The following is a 19,847-nucleotide window of genomic DNA, read 5'->3' on the forward strand; positions in this document are numbered from 1 at the left end:
TTAATGAAAATTTGTGGGTGGGCCTGTTGAAAAGTGGGTGGGCCTAGGCCCGTCAGGCCCACCCATGACGCCGTGCCTGGTTGGGCCTCGTATCCAAACTACTCTGGCAGATGATACTAGTGTCGATTTAGCCTTGGGAAATAATTAGCAGCTGGTAGACAGATCTCCCCATCGGGAAATAAAACCCCAGTCTTCCGTGTGAGAGGCGGAGGCGACCGTCCAAAGTTTCAGTAGTATTGTGGTTTTTGTGTTGGAACTAGTTGCACTGTTTGAAATAAGCTTTTGAGATACGCTTGTGAAGCTTGTGAAGAACGTCTTCACTTGGGACAGCAATTGACTCCCAACCCGAAGGGAGAAATCCTGAGCTTTGAGATTTGGAGGGGCTGACTTTGATTACGAATGCTTGACACTGGACTTCAATCTGCCCCAGTGGGTGCTGTAGATCACTGTTTGATGAAGCCCACAGAACAACATAATCTGGAAAGAGCAGAAGAGGAATTATAAGGTGCCCAGACTTGACACTCTCCCACCTTCTGCTGCGCCTTGTGAGGTGCTGTTCATGTCCAGTAGATATGCTTTTTCCATCGCTTGACGATATTCCCATTTAGGGTCAGGAGTTCTCCTCCCATGCTGAACACAGCCTGAGCCAAGGCACGCTTTCCCCCTCATGATTCACCCCAGTGGAAGCTGTAGATCAATGCCTGATAAAGCCAAATGAACCACATAGTCTGCAAAGAGCATAAATGGAATTCCAAGGTGGCTAGACTTGACACTCTCCAAACTCCTGCGGCACCTTGTGACGTTTTGTTCACGTCCAGGAGTTGTGCTCTTTCAATCGCTTGAAAATATTCCCATTTAGGATCAGGAGTTCTCCTTCCATGCTGAACACAGCTTGAGCCAAGGCCCACTTTCCCGAGTAGTCCCACGCGTTCGCCGGGACTTCCTCGAGGCCTTGCATCGGTTAGCTGGTAGAAAAAGCTCCCTGTCGGGGAATCGAACCCCGATCTTCCGCGTGACAGGCGGAGATACTGTCCATTATACTAACGAGGAATGCCCAAGCTAAATATTTGGCACATCAAGAAATAGGTGGCGCTATTCCAACATTCAGACCACAGTCAATGCATGTAGAAATATTTAGGTTTACTACATATTTGCTATCATTCAAATCCATGACAAAGCATCTGTGACTGAATCTAGTTTAAAATCTCTATTTTGTAGCTTTTTGAACATTTGCAGTAAAATAAAAATAGTGCATTTTCCCACAAATATGCAAAATAAATGCCTTTTGTCAGTTTCCGTAGTGTAGTGGTTATCACGTTCGCCTAACACGCGAAAGGTCACCTGTTCGAAACAGGGCGGAAACACATTTCTTTGTTTGTATCGACTTCGCACAATCAAACTCTGCAAAGTTAAACTCTCCATGACCTTCACGGAAAAATCTCCCTGACGTGAAATCGTGGCCAGGCCTGCCGAAGTTTCCCCAGTGCAGTAGTCATCACATTCAGAGATTCAGGAGTATCCTGTCGAAAATTGATGCAGAAAAACTAGTCCAAGCATTGGTTACTTCTAAGCTGGATTACTCCATTCTTTATTATCAGGCTGCTTAAAAGAGTCCATAAAGATTCTTCAGCTGATCCAGAATGCTGCAGCACGTGTTCTGATAGGAACCAGGAAAAGAGATCACATCTCTCCTGGTTTGGCTTCTCTGCATTGGCTTCCTGTAAAATCCAGAATAGAATTTAAAATCCTTCTTCTCACCTACAAAGCTCTTCATGTTCAAGCACGCAAGCAAGCTTGTGTTGGAACAAGTTTCCTTGTCAGCTCTGCGTCCAGCAAAGAAGTCACAGCGCCTTAGGCTAACTAAAAAGCTTACAGCACCAGGTATTCCCAGGCGGTCTCCCATCCAAGTACTAAGCCGGCCCAACCCTGCTTGGCTTCCGAGATCAGACGAGAGCGGGCGCTTTCAGGGTGGGTTAGGGGTTAGGGGTTAGGGTTAAGTGTAGGGTTTTCGCATTGACAATGAAATGAAAAATCTCACTTCCAACAGACAGGAAAATGGAACTTCCAGATTCCATATTCCAAAATAAATAATTCAAAATGTGGAATTCAAGAATCAGTTCACGAGTGACCACTAGAGTTCAGCAAAACCTTAAAAATTGCCAAATTCCAGATTTTGATCTAAAATTACAGAAAATTATCACTACAGGCAATGTGACCCAGAGTAGCAAATTTTAATAGAAATTACTCTAAATCCATATTTTCATATATTATCATCTTAAAATCTTAATTATTTAACAGATATTTTAATTAAGTGTTTATTAACTTCCTTTTGTGTCATAAGTGTCAAAATTGACAGGATTTACCAGAGCAACCCCGGCATTCAGCCAAAAGGGTTCCTAAGTCTCTATTCCATTGTTGTTCCCCAAATGGGCCCCGAGACGAGGGCTAATGCTGGGAAGGGGCGAATATGCAATATATGAAGGGTGCATTGTAGAGCGACAAGCGAAGCATAGTTTGAATGGGCTGGACAAGCTGAGCCTAGGCGTCTTTGAGCCAAAGCTTTAACCACTTCCTGTCCAAAATTTAGGGGGGAACGAATAATGATAATTTTAATCTCTTTAAACCTCTTATAAAACACTGGAAAATATATGATTTTCTCGCCTAAATTTTTACCCCCTAAAAAGTGCTGCAGTTTCCACATGCTTTGGCCCTCTGTGATGACCCTGAGGTCATTGTGAAGCTAACACTCTCAATTTGTTGTTTCTAGTGGCATTGTGACACTAGGCCTTACTGACACAGAGCTACACAGGTTAGAACACAGAATTTCTATTTCCGTCCAAGTAAATCATCTGAAAAATTAATAAAAAGCACTACTGTAAGCATATTACAGGTGCTATATATTAAAATAGTACCCTAGTCACATGTCTCAACTTAGAACAGAAAAAATCCAGAAGAAAATTACTTATAAAATGGATTTTATATGAATGTATTTCTACAGATATGTCTGTGCGTTTATCTCATTTCTTATTTCTAAAAAAGCCCAAAAAGTGCTAAATACATAACTTCTGAAATACAAAAACACATCCACATCACTCACACACATGCCTTAAAGAAGTACATACATAGATTTATAGGAATAAGTAATCATAATTTGATGAAATGGTGAAATGCCATAAGACGGCCTTATTTTTGCAATGAAAGGGCTGGAGACCATCCCAGGGATAGTTTTTTTTGGCCATGTTTGATATCATTCAACTCGTCTTCCTATTGGCTACACAGGAATGCCAGTTTTATTACCTTTTTCTCTGACTGGTGGGAAATGCTGTCAGTTTTTCCCACGTGGGCCCAATGGTGACTGTGGGATTTGATTGGCTTACCTTGGGAGTATCTTGAGAAATACTGATGCTATTGGCTGAGAACAAAGTTCATTGGAAACTGCACAACCCACAGATTCCGAAGGTGTGCCGAGTGAGAATGTAGCGCGCACACGGAAAAAGATACACGCGATCAAAACCGAGAAATGATGCATGATCTAGATTTCTGAACGTCGAAACTTGGCCAGAAACTACAAGATTGTGAGGGGACCAGATAATTATGGATTACAAGGCTTGGATATTCTAATAGCTTGGACTGTTAGGCATGTAGGAAAACAAAGTCTTTAGCGATCTTTCACCGCTGCACTGTAAAACATTTCACCGTAAATTTACAGTAATATACTGGCAGCAGCTTCGCCAGTAAACTACTGTTAATTTACAGTAAGCATACTGTATTTTATAATTAAGGTATTTTACTGTAAACGGGTATACAGTTACTTACTGTATTATTTGAATTTACAGTAATATACTGGCAGCAGCTTCGCCAGTAAACTACTGTTAATTTACAGTAAGCATACTGTATTTTATAATTAAGGTATTTTACTGTAAACGGGTATACATATTGGCAATCTCAGTATACTGATCCAGAAGAAGAAATTCCGCATTTTTAAATATACCTCAGGGAACACTGCAATAAATAATTTGTCCTAAATAACAATGAAAAAGCAAGATTCAAAATCTAATTAATTATTTATTTCAATCAAAAATGTAGGAACTCATCTTTTAACTGCTTGGCTCAATCATGCAGTAATCATTATATCAACAATTTATCAAACGTCAATGCACTTGAATGGGGCCAAACAGTACAGCCGCAAGAACTTAACTAAACACAAAAACTAGCAGTATTGGCCTTTTATCTGCAGATATTGTTAAATGATTATCAATAAATAATAACTGCAGCTAAACAAAACAATACAAAAGAAACTCAAACAAAGTCCCACTTGAAGTCATTGAGCTTCCTTATCAGGGTGCAGACATGCGGGTTCACTGTAGAAGGTTTCTTCTGGACCATCTTTCCAGTTTTTCTGCTGGGGGTTGGTCCACTGTGTGCCTTTGATCCTCTCTCAGGATTAATCCCCATGCAGATCCTAAATGACAATGGAACAACACAAAGGTTAATGAAGAAATGGTTCATTTTGGAGAAGATATACTCTTTTAGTGTTAAAGTCACTACAACTTAATTTGTATTTTTCTTATACAAGCAGTATTCAGCTACTAAACAAGATTAAAAACTGTATAATATTTATGCCAATGGAGAAGTACACATTCCAAAGGAAATAAACAATACAGTTACCAATAATTTAGAAATGTCCAGAAATAATTTCTGGAAAAGATATTTTACAGCATAATACAACTAAGTTCAATTTATTCCTTCTGCATTTGTTGGTAACCTTTCATGAACATTAGAGCTGTTGTTACAGTATTATTTTAGAAAACTTTAATGAGGGAAATATTCTTTTATTTTGAAATGTCACAAAAAGTAATGATGCTTGACGGTGGGTAGTTATGGGGCTGCCGCTACAGCGTGACAAGTGACAATAGGCGGGGTTTTCGCGAAATTTCTTCAAACCACTAAGTATTTTTATTTAAGTCAATGTATATGCTTGTAGCACATCAGAAGCTTTAGCTACTGAAATTCAAATCTTGGAGCACTTAATCAATAAAAAGTCAATCCCGGTGCATAATACAGTCTGTGTGGAAAATCTCCTACCTCTGAATGAACTCCAACGAGCATGCAGCCTGGTCCTGGTACTGCAGGTTAAAGTTGTAGTATGTTGACAGTAGAACAGCAAGCCCCAGCACAAAGGACCCCCCCTCACTGACAACCTGGCCCTCCACGCTCACACACCCCCGCTGATCAGTCAGCAAAGTTGGACCTAAAAGAAATAGGAATAGTTAATAGAGTTGGTAACAATATGATTTCACTGTACATAAATTCATTTGATTTGAATTTATTTACATAGGGTTGGGAAAAAAATTGCTTCAGTAATTTCATTACAACTTGTGTGTGACAAATACTGCATGTCAAAACCAAACAAAATAAGCTTAGATTCATAAGTTTATTTTTTTAATCACGTATGGAAATGTCTTCATATTTATGGCTATGGTAGAATTATACATTGTTTTACAAATATAAAACTAAAAATTATTTTTTTCTATGGCATTTTGGCTTTACCCAACTAATACAAAGCCTGATGACTTTCCGTCAGTGTATTTCCCCCGTAGCCCACGGTGTGTTAGGTCATAACAACCAACATATTTTTGTTAATGCTCTGTAGTATTGACTGTTATATAAAAAATATGATAATAATGAGCTCAAAAAGGTAATGCAAAGTAGACTGCTATTCAAACAACGTACCGAGTACTATTAGTCTCGGGCTTTCAGGCAGCGAGACAGTCTGGATCATGGCTGGAGTGGAAGACACCTGCAAAGAAAAAACATAACAAAAATGCAATAATTACCTTATAGTAACATTTTGATAGAAATTAAACATTTAAATTATAACATAGGGAAAGATATTGTGGGAGGAAAGGAGGATCGTGTATGTACTTTATGTATGTATTTCTCTGCTTTAATAATTGTTCTAAAATCAAACTGACATTGTCAGATTTATACTTACATCAGCTTCGATGATGAGGGCGTCCAGTGGTTCTTTGAAATGCGCCATCACCAGCTGGATGATGTTGGGAGCTGTCACACTGCAGCCAGCTCTGTAGAGAACAGCTTTAACGTCTTCATTGTTTGTGTTTTGTTTGAAGAATTCAGTGAGGATTTTGCCATGCTCTTCAACAAAGGCCTCGATTTTTCGTACAATTGGAACATCAGTCAGCAGTTCAAAATGAGAACACATGCATCTTGGCACAAACAAGTAGGGCCATTGCTGCTTCAAGTCTTCAAATGCTGGCCCTGGAATGGCATTTATCATTTGACGCTGCAGGTAGTACGTTGTCTCCATAAAGTTTATCACTTCTGCCCTTTCCACTCCTGACAAACCTTCTTGTGAAAAGATCTCCGTCATCCTTTGTCTCATCTCTTCCAAAGCTTCTGATGTCTCCTCAGGTGGAAGTTCAGGGTTCCATCGTATGCAGCCATAACTGTCTGCAGGTTGTCGTTGTGGTGTTTCCGCAGTCACTGCCTTAGATTTTCTCCGCCGAGCCAGGGTGTTGTTTCTGTTTAAATGCTCTACGCGTACTTTCATTTGAGATAAAATTGATTCATATCCTGCTCCTATTGTTGTTCTTCCATCATCCATTGTATCTGCAAACGACTGTGGATACTGTCTCACTATGGCCTTTGCAATCAGCAGACATTGGGCTCTGCTTGGATTCACTTCAAACTTTCTCATGTCATCAACAAGTATTCGAATAAACTGTCGCCTGTCCCCCGGCAGAGGCCTCTTTCCATTCTGAATGGCTGTACGCAGGGCAAGTGGCATTGTGTCCCACTTAATTTCAAAAGTGTCAGGCCAGTTTCCTACTCTCAGGTGAGGTGGAGACATTGGAGGAGAGGACATGGGGCTACTTGATAATGAAGAGGTCTCCATCAATGGGCTGCATGCAGACATCTGCCTGCGAAGGTCACAGCTGTTCTCTGGCTCTGCAATGACAACATTTTTCAATTTTAAGATAGTATGTTGTAGAGTCAGAATGATACCCCTCACTCACAAATTTATAGATATTTGTAGTTTTGTATATAATTGCTGAATTAAGATCAATCATGTTACTATAAATTTTAGAAGCCACCTGTGAATGGGTAAAACTTGCTAAGTGTGTTGACAAAACACCATAATTTAATACCTGTACATATTTACTGAGACTTACATTTCTTTAATATGTTAATAGAAATATGATACACATTTATTTATTTTCTCTAATCTTCTTTTGTCATTGTACAGTATCTACTTTTATCTTCTAAATTATATTATTGTACTTTTTTATTATTGTCTTCTCTTCTTTTATCGTCACATTTTATTTATCTTCTCTTGTCTTAACTTCTATTAGTTTATTATCTATCGTCTTCTCTCATTAAGATAAATACAATTTTATAACTCATACAATATAGCTTGCAAATACACTCAAAAGGTTAGATTACCTTTGGGCTTCCAGGCTTCCAGCAGTTTTCTGCACTGAATTGGCCGGATGAACTCTTCCATGTCCTGCTCTCTCACATACTGCAAGTCTTCTCTGCTGTCCACTCCTTGCTGCATAAGCTTCTCAATCACATTTTGTAGTGACTCTGGAGCGATGCTGGGAAGAGTGCAGAGGATGGACTCTCTGATCAGAGCACTAGGGTCCAACATCCTATAGGGACGGGAAAGAGTGGTGAATTGCTATTACTGATAAACCCTGCATATCATACTCTGGCAGAGGATAGTAGTCCAGTAATTTGTCATGCTCAGTGCAAACATACTGTGCATCAGTTGTAAGGCAATGAACCCCTTGATCAACTAGACAAACAGATCTGCATTTTTCTGTGACAAAGAAGACCACAGAAGCATTTTGAGTTAGAATCAACTTAATCCTGCCAAAGACTAGTCCTTCATTGTCTTCCTCTAACACAACACACATGTTCTTTTTATAGCATGTACCCTTTACGGTAACTTCATGAGCAGCAACAGTGTTGCTTGGCAGAAAACTGAAATGAGCAACTGCCTTTTGTATCCTGTCGTTGTAGTCCGGTACAAAGAAATCTGTCCCTCCTGCTACAACTACACATTGTGGGAGGATATCCCCAGCACTATGGTATGCTTGCAGAAGCTGATGCCTTTCAGCAAGAATAGAAGGCAAGTTTTTGAAGTTGTGTAGTTTGCGAGCACACTGTTTAAAATAGGTATGCTTACTCTCAAATCGAAGCGTCCAGAGGCGTATGAGAGGCCCAAAACAGATGGTAAGATCTGGGTAATGTGATACATAATGGTGCTTTGGCTTCAATGGACTATCTGGAAAAGCTTCTTTTCGGCTTAGTAAATACTCATCTGTCAGAACTTTCAAATATGCTATCTGACCAGTGGTTATCTTTGGAGCACAGATCAGTTCAACAATGTGTCTGAGTTGCAGCACCAGTTGCCAAATATTGTTGTTCATCGGATTGAAAATCTTGTCCCCAATCAAGACTGGCAGAAGTCTAAGAAGACACCAATTCTGCACTGCATGTCCACTTAGTTTCTCACTTCCAGGATTGACATCACTCGGTTTATTGTTGGCGTCACTGCCAAGGTAACGGAAGTGATTAATGCGGCGGTTTAGTTCAATGTAAGTAAATTGCTTCTGCTCTGTAATGAGGTGTCTGATGTACAAGGCCAGATCGTATGATACAACACCTTCAAAAAGATCATGGCCTATGCAAGGAGGTAGCCCAGGTTTGCATACATGAAAGAAAGATAGTTCATTAAATTTTGAATCAAATTTAATGCCGGCAGATGAATCTGAGTTTGTTGCAACATTTTGCTGCACATGGCCATTGTACGATTCAACTGTCCTGGCTGAGGTCTTTGCCAAGGGGCAAGTAAGAAATGTCTTATGATCAATATCACAGAATCTGCAGAAGTAAATACTCCTGCTAAAATTTTCATTGAAACCACCGATATTGTGTGATCCCAGGTTATCACCAGCAATGGCACACAGTGTGCCTTTGTGCACTTTTCCATCAGACAAGGTCACACCATTTTCCTCTAAATCTTTAGATCTATTACAAGTGATTACTGCCTGCCCGTGACTTCTGTCTGTTCACTCACGCCTGCGACCTGCTCACTGACACGCTCTGCCTTAATTTCTGCTCCTCTTTCTGACGTCGGATGGCTTGCAACACATCCTACTGCACTTTTTTTGTGCATCCTTGACAAATGTGATGAAAATGTAGACACCACAGAGAATACTTTATCACAGTTTGTATGTGGACAAGAAACTGACCTGCCCTCTTTAATATGGCTCTTTAAATGAGAGTGGAAATTTGAAATATTGTCACACTTGACGGTGCAAAAATCCACATGATAAGACATTATTTCATGGCCAACAAAAAGACTTGTAGCGTTAACGTTACCAGTTAGCCTCTTATTTTTATCTGGGTGATCTCTATATACATGAGTTTTGAAAACCGTTATGTTTCTGAATGTACGCTTACAATTAGGTATGGCACATTGAAAGGATAAGTTAGGGACATTACTGTGAATTTTCATATGCCTAACAAATGCAAATTTTGTGTCACAGTCATGACCACAGATTTGACAAAAGAACATTTTGAAATGTTCATCTGCTTAAAAAAAGAAAAGAAAAAAAAAGTCTGTTACCTATAGTTTTAGATGGAAAAGGAGCAAAAATTAAGCCGCGTTTACCATTTCAAATGCTCCTTAGCAAAAAAAAGTCCGCCAAGTGTATTTGAAAATTAAACATAGGAGCCACAAAATTGACAATAAAACCGTTTGAAAATGGATAGATAACACGTCAATATAATATCTTCGTTTGCACAAAAAACTCCGTTTTCTAAAGTTATAGTTTTAGAAGCAAATATGACTAAACAATGTTCATTAGCAAAACAAAAAAGTCCGCCTAAAATCTTTGGAAAAAAATTTAAATATGAAGCCACAAAACTGACCATGAAACCGTTTGAAAATAGATTAAAAATGAATAAAATCGTCAATAGTATAACATGCTCTTCTTTTGCACAAAAAGTCTGTTATCTAGCGAGTTAAAGTTATGGTTTTATAAGAAAGCCCGAGCAAATAGTAAGTTAGGGGAGATGCAGCACTGCGTTAAGGAGTTTTCTAAATGCGTGTACAGTGTAACGTTAAACTCCCTGAGCACAATCTCTCTATAGGGAAGCTAACGTTAATGCTGTTAGTGACCTGTCACACAACGTTAGCTAGCTAACATTACCCTACTCTACTAGCTAGCTAGCTTAACGTTAACGTTACTGGGTGATCGGCTGCCATATCTGACAAAAGATTCATCGATAAAACTGTTCTTAACAAAGCATGCAGGCAAACAAAAATAGTTTCAAACTTACATAAATGTTGAAAAATCCGCTGACTGGCGTCCTCTTGGTGCAGTTACTGTCCGTTTCCACGCGCTTTCCTCAGAGACTGATATGCATCAAGCCTGTCATCGTCTCACCCCCCCTCACCACACACACACACACTCTGCCGTGAAAAATGTTCTGTTATGTGCTAAATATTTTCTCACTAATTATTAGCTACTAATCTATTGTCTTAATAAAACACATTTGCTGCCCTGAAAGCTAATTTGGAAAGAGTAGCAACAGCAAAATGAGCTGCATGTCTTCAAATAGACTGGTAAGAAAAAGAAAGATTTCAAAGTGTAATCCCCGCTTTTTTCTTTAGTTTCCCGAGATGCACTGCGATTAACAGTAAATCTGTAATCTGCAACATTCTGCAAAAATGCGGTGTAATATTATTATTTTCTCCCAGAATGCAATGCCACTTACAGTATGATACTGTATACCATTAAAACAGTAAAATACTGTGAGATTTTAGCTGTAAATTTACATCAAAGGTTTACAGTGTAGGCTAACTTTGTTCTTAGCTTAAGGGAATAATTTATTATTAGCCTAAAGATATTTATTATAGAGACTATTTTATCTTAAAATAAGGGCTAATAGTATATGTAGCCTGTTAGCCATGTTTTGTGCCCTTAAGCCCTTTTATGAAGAAAGTTCATGATACTAGCTATGGCTTTAGTCTAGCATTGTCTCAAATTAACTAGACTGCAGGGGAAAATTGTTGTCTATAGGCTGTTAATGTTTAGTGTCTGCGGATAATTTGGCAGCATTAATTAAAATACATATTGGAAAAAATATGCAGGGGTGAGGTTTTGTGTGTGTGTGTTTTCTAATTAAGCTCTCTTTGTGTTTATTTTAGAATGGCACTTCAAAAGGTTGTTTCTGAGCGCCCACAGACCCCTTATTCGAGGCCTCCTCCACTCCACGTCACTGTGGTGGCGATGAGGGATGAGAGGTGGGTGGTGTCGTGGGGTTTTGATGAGGAGAGTGGGGTTGCCAAGGCCTTGACAACCAAACTCAACAGGCTTGTCATCATCAGTGACGGGTGCAGCCTGATTAAAATAACCTTATTTGAGGCCTTCGCAGGAAGAGTGAGCCAAGGCGGAGCATATATAATGCGTGGCTACAGCCTGCGGGGTGAGGGCCCACCATATGCCATTAATATAACCAAAGAAACGCAGTTCTTCAGGTCGGCCCCGGTGGAGGTGAGCGAGGAGCTGCGCACAAGAGCAGAACAACTTCTACGCCCCACCTCAACACTAACTGGAGTAAAGGACGGAAACCGTAAAGAGGGGTTCCTCACAGTACAGGGAGAGGTGGTAGAGGTGAGTTTTGAAAAAAAAATTATATTATGGGCTTGTTAGTACAACATGTCTATTTGACAATGATACACTGTATTGTTTTAAGATCTCCGCAGTAAAAATGGTGGAGGTGGGAAAAGATACAGTGCCATTGAAGACGGTGGTGCTGGAGCAGGTAAGCTATTTAATGTCAGCTTGTGTTTGGACCGATGATTATTAACCTTTTCCGAACCATGTACTGCTACAGGCCTACAGCTTCATGTAGTTGAATGTTACTTTTGTTTTTATTTAGAGGAAATATTCATGAAAATGGGAGCAAAGAAATTCTTATATTTTTCTTTCTGTTTTTTCTCGTGTTTTTTAAAGGACAAAGCACGGGTGTCCATCACTCTGTGGCGGGAGGCAGCCCTGTTCTCCTTTGATATAGGCAACGAGGCCAGGCTGAGACACCTGAGAAGACGCCAGTCCTCGTATGGCTGCCGTGTCCAGTCCACAAACTTCACAGTTTGTGAGGTAGGTTTTAGGATGAAGTTTCTATGATTTTATACATTATTTGATTGTTAATCTAAACATGAAAAACACACATGAACATGCAGCAGTATACGCCTTAAAATCCAACAAAGTCATTCATAATAATTTAAAAAATAATTAATATTTAACAAACTTAAATAATTATCTGTAATCAGTAAAGAGCCATTATGTATTTATTATTATTATTATTATAGTCTTCTTATATGTATGCTTAAAATGTTTTAAGATTTTTACCTTGTTTAAATAATAGTGAAATTAAAAATGTCAGATTTAATTTCAGCCATTGTGATCATCCTGTCCTTACATAATTGCAAAAATATGTGTTTTAAAGATGCTGGTGAACAAAAGGTTTATCGTGAGCGCGTTAGGGACCATTGAGATGGAGGGTAAAGCAGGAATGCTCCAACTTTTGACTGAGGGGGAAAAGGTTTTTCACATTGAGGAGGACCTTTGGCAATGGTAAAGCTGCCATTTTATGTTGAACTACACGTGAAGGGAAGGAGGGTCACTAAGGCCGAGGTAGTGAAGGGGGATGAATAAATACATTTTGTTGGGGGGGGAGAGATGTTATGTGTTGTAAAGCCTTGTTGTGTTTTGTATGTATGGAGTTTTTGAAAATGTAATAAAAGTCAAAATGTTTGCAACATGTTTTCATCGTATTTATAATATTTAGATATTTAGGAATGCTGTTGGAACAGTAATTGCCACCATGTCATATAGAAAGGTTTTAACCAATAGGGGAGAGACAGAGAAAAGTAGGCAGTGCAAACTCCGCGAATGCCACTAGACTCCATGCAAATAATCAGTGGTTTTATCATTGGTGCAAGATTTCTTAGAACTTATTCTTCTTCTGTTTAGAGTGTGTGTGTAAATATTAGGTTGTATATATTGTTTGTTTTTTGGTTAGTTTTTGTATGTACGAGCGCATCGTGACCAATATACGATCCAAAGCAAAATTCCTCGTATGTGTCATCATAGTTGGGGAAATAAATCTGATTCCCATTTTTACCAGCAACCCAGTTTAGCTTTAGCATTAAAAGCATTTTTTAATTTATTCCTTGTTTTTACATTAGTGGTGTTATTCAACTTAGTTAAACCCATTCTTTTTCAACTTCTTACTGATTTAAAATTTTCATCCAGTTTAGCATCTCTCTCTCTCTCTCTCTCTCACACACACACACACACACACACACACACACACACACACACACACACACACACACACTCGGCACTGGAATGTTGGACTTTCCCTGAACGCCTCATAAAACGTAACTGCGCAGCTTTGAAGGAGGCGTCATTGTGGTCTAGAACCTTCTACAGTAAGTAGCCTAGCCTGTCTGTTATCTAATAACGCTTTTGAACGGTAGAAATACATCTGTTGTGTTTTTAAAAAATGGCTGGCGTCGCTTTCTACCTCATACAGAATGCAAACACGAATAAAGGGCGAAACGTTACAGCTTGGAAGATTATGCTTCGCTATCATTAGCTAATATTAGCGCCGATGCTAACGATAGCTAGCTAGCGCTAATATTAGTATGGCTTTACCTTCGGCGCTAATATTAGTATATAATAAAATTAACCAAGGTGCTATCATTACCTAATATTAGCGCCGATGCTAGCTTAGCTAGCGTTAACATCGACGCTAGCTAGCGTGCTTAGCTAGCGTTAGCATCGGCGCTAATATTAGCTAATGGTAGCACCGTGGTCATATTATGGTTAGCTGTTTTTAGCTAATTGTACCTTTGTTAACTGTTATAAAACAACATGTTAGTGCTTTAGCTAGCTATTGCCACTTGAAAAACAAACGTATGTTGCTCTGTCACACTGACTGTTACATATGCATATGTAACATATATCATGTAACAATATCGTTCAGCCCAATAACTCAGTTTGTCACTGTCTTAACAGAACATTTGTACTGCTGTACGTCATTGATTGGTAAGTATAGTAATGCTATAACTAAAAATTGATAATGCATCACATAACTTGACTGTAGATAACAATTTAGCATCCGTAACCTTAAAGTAAGTTAAGTAAGTAAACTAAGTTTTGTTTAGAAAAAAGCCACACACATACAGACAGACTATGTATGAATTTTATATTACAGTAATATAGACAAATCTTGATAATTTAATAAATTCCTGTTATGAACTCAACAATATGTTCACACACATGTATTTTGTAATGTGTTCCCATACACTTTGTTTGGCAGTAAATACTACTACTACTACTGTCTAACCTTACTGTACACATCTGCACTCTACATACTTGTAATTAGTATACATCACACACAATTGTTTTGCCTTGACTTTGCCCTTGATTGAACACAAAGGGTGTCACGATTTCTATTTTAAATCGAAATTGACCGAAATTTAGTTACAGTCTCAAATTTTTAATATAACAAATGGACTCTTTGATGCTGCCTCGCCCCGTGTCACATCTGGTCAGCTTGACAAGTGAAAAAAAAAAAAAAAAGTCTTGCCAGTTAACAGAGTGCAGATGCAGGAGACCCATAGACAGAACTTGAACCCCCTCTGCTTTCACCAAAGTTGCCATTTTGGAAGTATTTTGGATTTCCATTGATTTATATTGACAAAGTTTGCATTGTCGCAAAAAAAGCCACAGTTTACAAGGTCTGTTATGTGTGTACTATATTCTGTGTATTTATTTACCATTGCACATTAGCAGCTATCAGAGTTACCTAACACTGCTGTCCGAAGACTCTTTTCTCATCATTTTTTGCAAGCTTTTCTTTTTCTTTTAACTTGATTGACTGAAGATATAAGTTATTGTTACATTATGTTGTTACTGTTTTACATTTAACAATGTAGTGGGTACATTGCAAACAAAGGTCAGATTATATTGCATAAAAGTCTAAAAATGGCATAGCAACCTGCCACTTAAAAAAAATAAAGTAATATTAAGAAATGGAACCGTGGAATTATACTCGAAAATCTAATCAAACGTTACAGACAATTTTACATGGTAACTTACAGATACATTTACTTTACAATGTGACTCCTTCTATGTAATAACTATGGAACAAAGATAAACTTACTGTTAGGTCTGCTGCTGAAAGCGCTCTGGCTCTGCCCCCCGTTACTCCTGCTGGTTTATAGTTAGTTCACTGTCTTAGGGAAATAGAGAAAGGGATGCATTTTTTGCACTAATTGTATGTTTTCTTTAACGTTAACATAATTAATTACATAGAAAAGTTACGTTAGAAAACCTATTATTGTTGTTTTGTTGTCTAATCAGCTGCCATCAACTGTAAGCTGCATTACACAATAAATAACTTTAACAGTAATTAACAATAATCAACGTAACTTAAGTATTTTGGGATTTAAAACGTTAAACTAAGTTAGAGCGCATAGACATGCTAGCTGACTGTTAACCGGATAGTAGCTAGCTGTCATGAAGTAGCTAACGTTAGTAGGCTACTATAGGTTAAGGAGCGTTGCCAACACGTGCACACAAATTACATGAAAACGTGTCTAATCTGCAAAATCTGCAAAAAACGGTGCAAAATTACTCATAGACTTTAATGGGATATCACTCAACACAGCTCAAAACAACACCTCTTTGAGGCCACGCTGCATTGCCATACTTTAACGTAGAAACATAATTAAAAGTTGAAACCGAAGACAAGACTTGTTGTGTTTATTGGGCTGAATGCGCATTCAGATATCAAGCACGGTTTCTCCCAAATCACACTTTTCCAACCATCACTACTCTAGTGTTGGTAAAAATCAACACATTTGTACAACAATTGAAGGTTGAAAATATTATGTCAGACCCACTTATTATCTCTAAAGGTGTGCCTCAAGGCTCTATCTTGGGCCCAACCCTTTTTTCTATCTACATCAATGATATAGCCAGAGCTGTTGGAACCTCTCGGATTCATCTTTATGCAGATGATACCATTTTGTACTCAGTTGGTTCCTCTCTCAATTCTGCGGCTTCTAGTCTTAAACTCAGCTTCACCAATATAGAACAGTTCTTTGATAAACTCCAACTCCGTATTAATACCAGTAAGACAAAATGTATCCTTTTTAGCCGAAAACCGATCACCGAGACTCCACCTACAATCACCTGTATGAACGGTATGGCTTTGGAGTACGTCAATAAATATAAATATCTAGGTATTTGGTTGGATTCATCTCTGTCATTCAAAACACACATCAATAACCTTCAAGCAAAAGTCAAAGCTAGACTAGCCTTTCTTTTCCGTAATAAAGCTTCCTTTACTCATGCTACCAAATGCACCCTTGTTAAGATGACAGTACTGCCAATTTTGGACTATGGTGATATTATTTACAAAATGGCACCAAACACAGCCCTAAAAAAACTTGACACAATCTACCATTCAGCCATTCGTTTTGCTACTAATGCACCCTTTCACACTCATCATTGTGACCTGTACAACCTGGTGGGATGGCCCTCCCTTTACACCCGGCGGCTACATCACTGGTTTCTCTTTATATACAAGACGATCCTGGGCAAGACACCTCCCTATTTGTTATCTCTTCTTCATGCCGTTCATAACACCTATCACACAAGATCGAGTAATTTGATTAAATTTAGTACCCCTCCTACCTCTACTACCTTTGGACGTAATGCCTTCCGCTTTGCAGCAGTACATGACTGGAATACACTACAAAATACCCTGAAACTTACATCTCTGATCCCAATTTCCACCTTTAAGCAAAACCTCCAAAATTACATTGTTGACTCTTGTTCCTGCTGACAATCATGAACCATATTTATACACACATATTTAAGCTCTTATTCTTTATCTTTCTTCGTTGACTGTCTTTTTTTATTCAGTCGCTTGTTCTATGTGTCATGCGTTTGACTATGTAAAGTTGTACAGTATGTTTATTTCCTTTTTATTCAGTTGCTTGTTCTATGTGTCATGTGTTTGACTATGTAAAGTTGTACAGTATGTTCATATCTATTTCTGTAGCCTCTTGGCCAGGTCATGTTTGTAAATGAGAATTGGTTCTCAAACAGTTTACCTGGATAAATAAAGGTTAAATAAAAATAAAATAAAATAAATTTTTTACCGATTTCCACGTGAACATATGTTGGCTTTATACACGCTAAAAGTACTGTTTTTTAAATGGAGTCTGGTTGGTTTAGTGCTAGGTACGTCATAGCCTTTTCTGGGAAACAGAAAGGTCTTAAATAGTAGGGGTGATCCGAGTATCCGGCTGAAACGAGTATCCGGTACGGATAAAGCACTTTTGCCGAGTACAAGTATTATCCGAGTAATAAGAGTCAATATCCGTGCTCGGATTGAATAAAACTCCTCAACTGGCCGCGCTGCGTTCTGTGATAATCACAGCGCCCCCGCCTACAAACACGCTCGGATCAATCACACACACAGAACAAGGAGAAATGCGCTCCCTGGCCACTCTCCCTCTCCCTCTCTCTCTCTCTCTCACTCGATCTCGCTCTCTCTCGCGAGCGCGCTCCCGCTCCGTCAGGCAGGCAGTCAATTCGGTCTGCGGATCTGTTCCGGTAACGTTTAGGGTTTCTTCAGCTTCAGGTTTGTTTTTAACTTCGGTTTGTAGTACTTACAGACTTAGTAACCAGTAGATTTCTGGTGAACGTGGGGTTTGTAGTCCTTACATAGTAACCAGTAGATTTCTGGTGAACGTGGGGTTTGTAGTCCTTACATAGTAACCAGTAGATTTCTGGTGAACGTGGGTTTCAGACGTGCTGCTTGTTTTAAATGCGACTCCAGTTGCGTCTCTGCCATCGGAGATTTTTTTTTTTTACTGTCAGCTGCCCCCGCCCCCTCTCTCTCTGTGTCTCTCTCTTACTCACACACACACACACACACACACACACATATACCTGGTGTGGAAATAAAAAAATAAAGAACCAAAAAAAAAAAAATCACACTGATCATAAAAAAGTTAAAAAGTTAAAAAAGAAAGTTATATTGAGTATGAAAACTCTTGTTCATTACATTTTACTTCATAATTGCAACCCCATGTGTTGTATTCATTGTTGCAAAACGTTATGTACATAGTTTTGTTACCATGACAACACCATTGATCTGAAGCTTGATGCTGTCATGTAAATAGTTTTCAAATCAGCAATAAATATAACAATTTTTGATCAACTCATATCAATTGCATGCTTAAAATAACATACCGGTTAAAGGCCCGCACATTTCAAGAGAACCTGACCCACTTCCGGGTTAAATATGACCACTTCCGGTTTAGGCCCCGCCCAGTCCGAGTACGGATCCGGATAATTCATGTGGTAAACAGATACAGATACAGATACAGATAATGCTGTACTCGCTCATCCCTATTAAATAGGTTGTAAAAAGGTATAGCGCTGAAGGGATAAGACACTTTACCATTGAAACTAAAATTTAATTTGAGCAAAACTGGGGGGTTTATACATGTACAGTGTGCTTTGCTAAGGCTCGCATCGATAAACCCACCAGACTCCATGTAAATAAACACTAATTTTAGCATCGTATTCTTCATTCAAAGCAGACAGAAACCAAATAAAATTATGAAAAGCCGATTTTGGTCTTTGTTACACTTTTCTAACCATCACAACTCTAGTGTTGGTAGGAATAAACACATACGTTACTCATTTACATGTGCACATATGTTTGCTCTATACACGCCAAAAGTACTGTTTTTTAAAATGGAGTCTGGTGGATATTTTTTTATTTATCAGTCATTTAAACCAGAAATGCAATCGATACACTGCTTGCTCTGCAGATTGTTTATGAATCAACATGTATGCATTTGGCTTGGCGTCTGCCTATAGCATAGCGCTTCCGCAACCGGTCGTGGAGTGTTTTATGTTGTTTGATTACAGGAGACTGGATGAGGGGCCTGGCTAATTACTTAAACCAAAATCTAGGTGGAGAAAGATATGTCATCCTAAATGCTTGACATATGAACAATAAAGGTTACGCCATATACCGTTAATATTAATGTACAGAGCATGCGTGATGTCACCCATTGGTTCGTAGAGATCTGATATAAGTCGTCAAGTTTGCGTTTATGGGTGCAGCCATCCTGTTGTGGATGTGATGATTTTAGACGAGAGGGCGGAGGTGAGGGAGGAGCCACAGACGGGTGGGTGGGATATACAGTCTATGGGCGGATCTGACTGACGTTAGCTGAGAGTTAGCAATGCTGCTCAACCGTTACTTCAGCTAACCACTTTCACCGCCAATGTGGATGCAACTGCTGCTGAAAGCTAGCCTACATAATTCAAGGTAAGATGTAGCTTTGCTAGGTTTTAAGTATATCTTAATCCCATAGTTATTACAAATAAGAGGAGTCCATTGTAAAGTAAATGTATCTGAAGTTACCATTTAAATGGTCTGTAACGTTAGCTTGCCACTTTTGCTAGCTATGGTAAAACATGCTAACGTTCATTTTCTGCCAATCAAAGTTTACTTTTCATTTAGCTAACTGTAATACCCATCATGCACCAATAATGCCGTGCTACTGTTTTCCCCGTCAGTCTTTAGTTGGCGCATTTAGCCTTGACATGCTGTTAAGAGCTACTGTTAGCAGAAAAAAGCTCATTTAACTAACTTGCAGTTACACTAAGAACAACGGACTGTTGTTGATTCATGTG

The 19,847-nt window shown here is 38.8% G+C and overlaps 1 protein-coding gene, 2 non-coding genes and 1 pseudogene across 3 annotated transcripts; 1 reads left to right on the forward strand and 3 right to left on the reverse strand.

Annotated features, from left to right (window-relative positions):
- Positions 1 to 978: 978 nt before the first annotated feature.
- On the reverse strand, positions 979 to 1,050 carry trnad-guc (transfer RNA aspartic acid (anticodon GUC)). The gene has a single exon. It is a non-coding gene; the product is annotated as a tRNA-Asp (tRNA).
- Positions 1,051 to 1,291: 241 nt separating this feature from the next.
- trnav-aac (transfer RNA valine (anticodon AAC)) lies at positions 1,292 to 1,364 on the forward strand. The gene has a single exon. It is a non-coding gene; the product is annotated as a tRNA-Val (tRNA).
- Positions 1,365 to 1,866: 502 nt separating this feature from the next.
- LOC116680828 (uncharacterized) lies at positions 1,867 to 1,985 on the reverse strand (annotated as a pseudogene).
- A 2,111-nt stretch (positions 1,986 to 4,096) lies between these two features.
- On the reverse strand, positions 4,097 to 7,698 carry LOC116680827 (uncharacterized). The gene is made up of 5 exons (XM_032509537.1): positions 7,468 to 7,698; positions 5,996 to 6,972; positions 5,734 to 5,800; positions 5,086 to 5,251; positions 4,097 to 4,462 (listed from the first exon to the last, which is right to left on the reverse strand). The coding sequence occupies exons 1-5, from the start codon at positions 7,673 to 7,675 to the stop codon at positions 4,300 to 4,302; spliced, it is 1,581 nt and encodes a 526-aa protein (XP_032365428.1). The 5' UTR covers positions 7,676 to 7,698; the 3' UTR covers positions 4,097 to 4,299.
- Positions 7,699 to 19,847: the final 12,149 nt, after the last annotated feature.

The sequence above is a fragment of the Etheostoma spectabile genome, unplaced genomic scaffold, assembly GCF_008692095.1.
Source record: "Etheostoma spectabile isolate EspeVRDwgs_2016 unplaced genomic scaffold, UIUC_Espe_1.0 scaffold00018493, whole genome shotgun sequence".
Lineage (NCBI taxonomy): Eukaryota > Metazoa > Chordata > Actinopteri > Perciformes > Percidae > Etheostoma > Etheostoma spectabile.

Excerpts from the sequence above, each read along its gene's own strand:
- LOC116680827 (XM_032509537.1), bottom strand. The coding sequence starts at position 7,675 with ATGTTGGACCCTAGTGCTCTGATCAGAGAGTCCATCCTCTGCACTCTT. Across the intron at positions 6,973-7,467 it reads GGAAGCCTGGAAGCCCAAAG|AGCCAGAGAACAGCTGTGAC; the intron begins GTAATCTAACCT and ends TTGTCATTGCAG. Across the intron at positions 4,463-5,085 it reads TCGTTGGAGTTCATTCAGAG|GATCTGCATGGGGATTAATC; the intron begins GTAGGAGATTTT and ends ATTGTCATTTAG.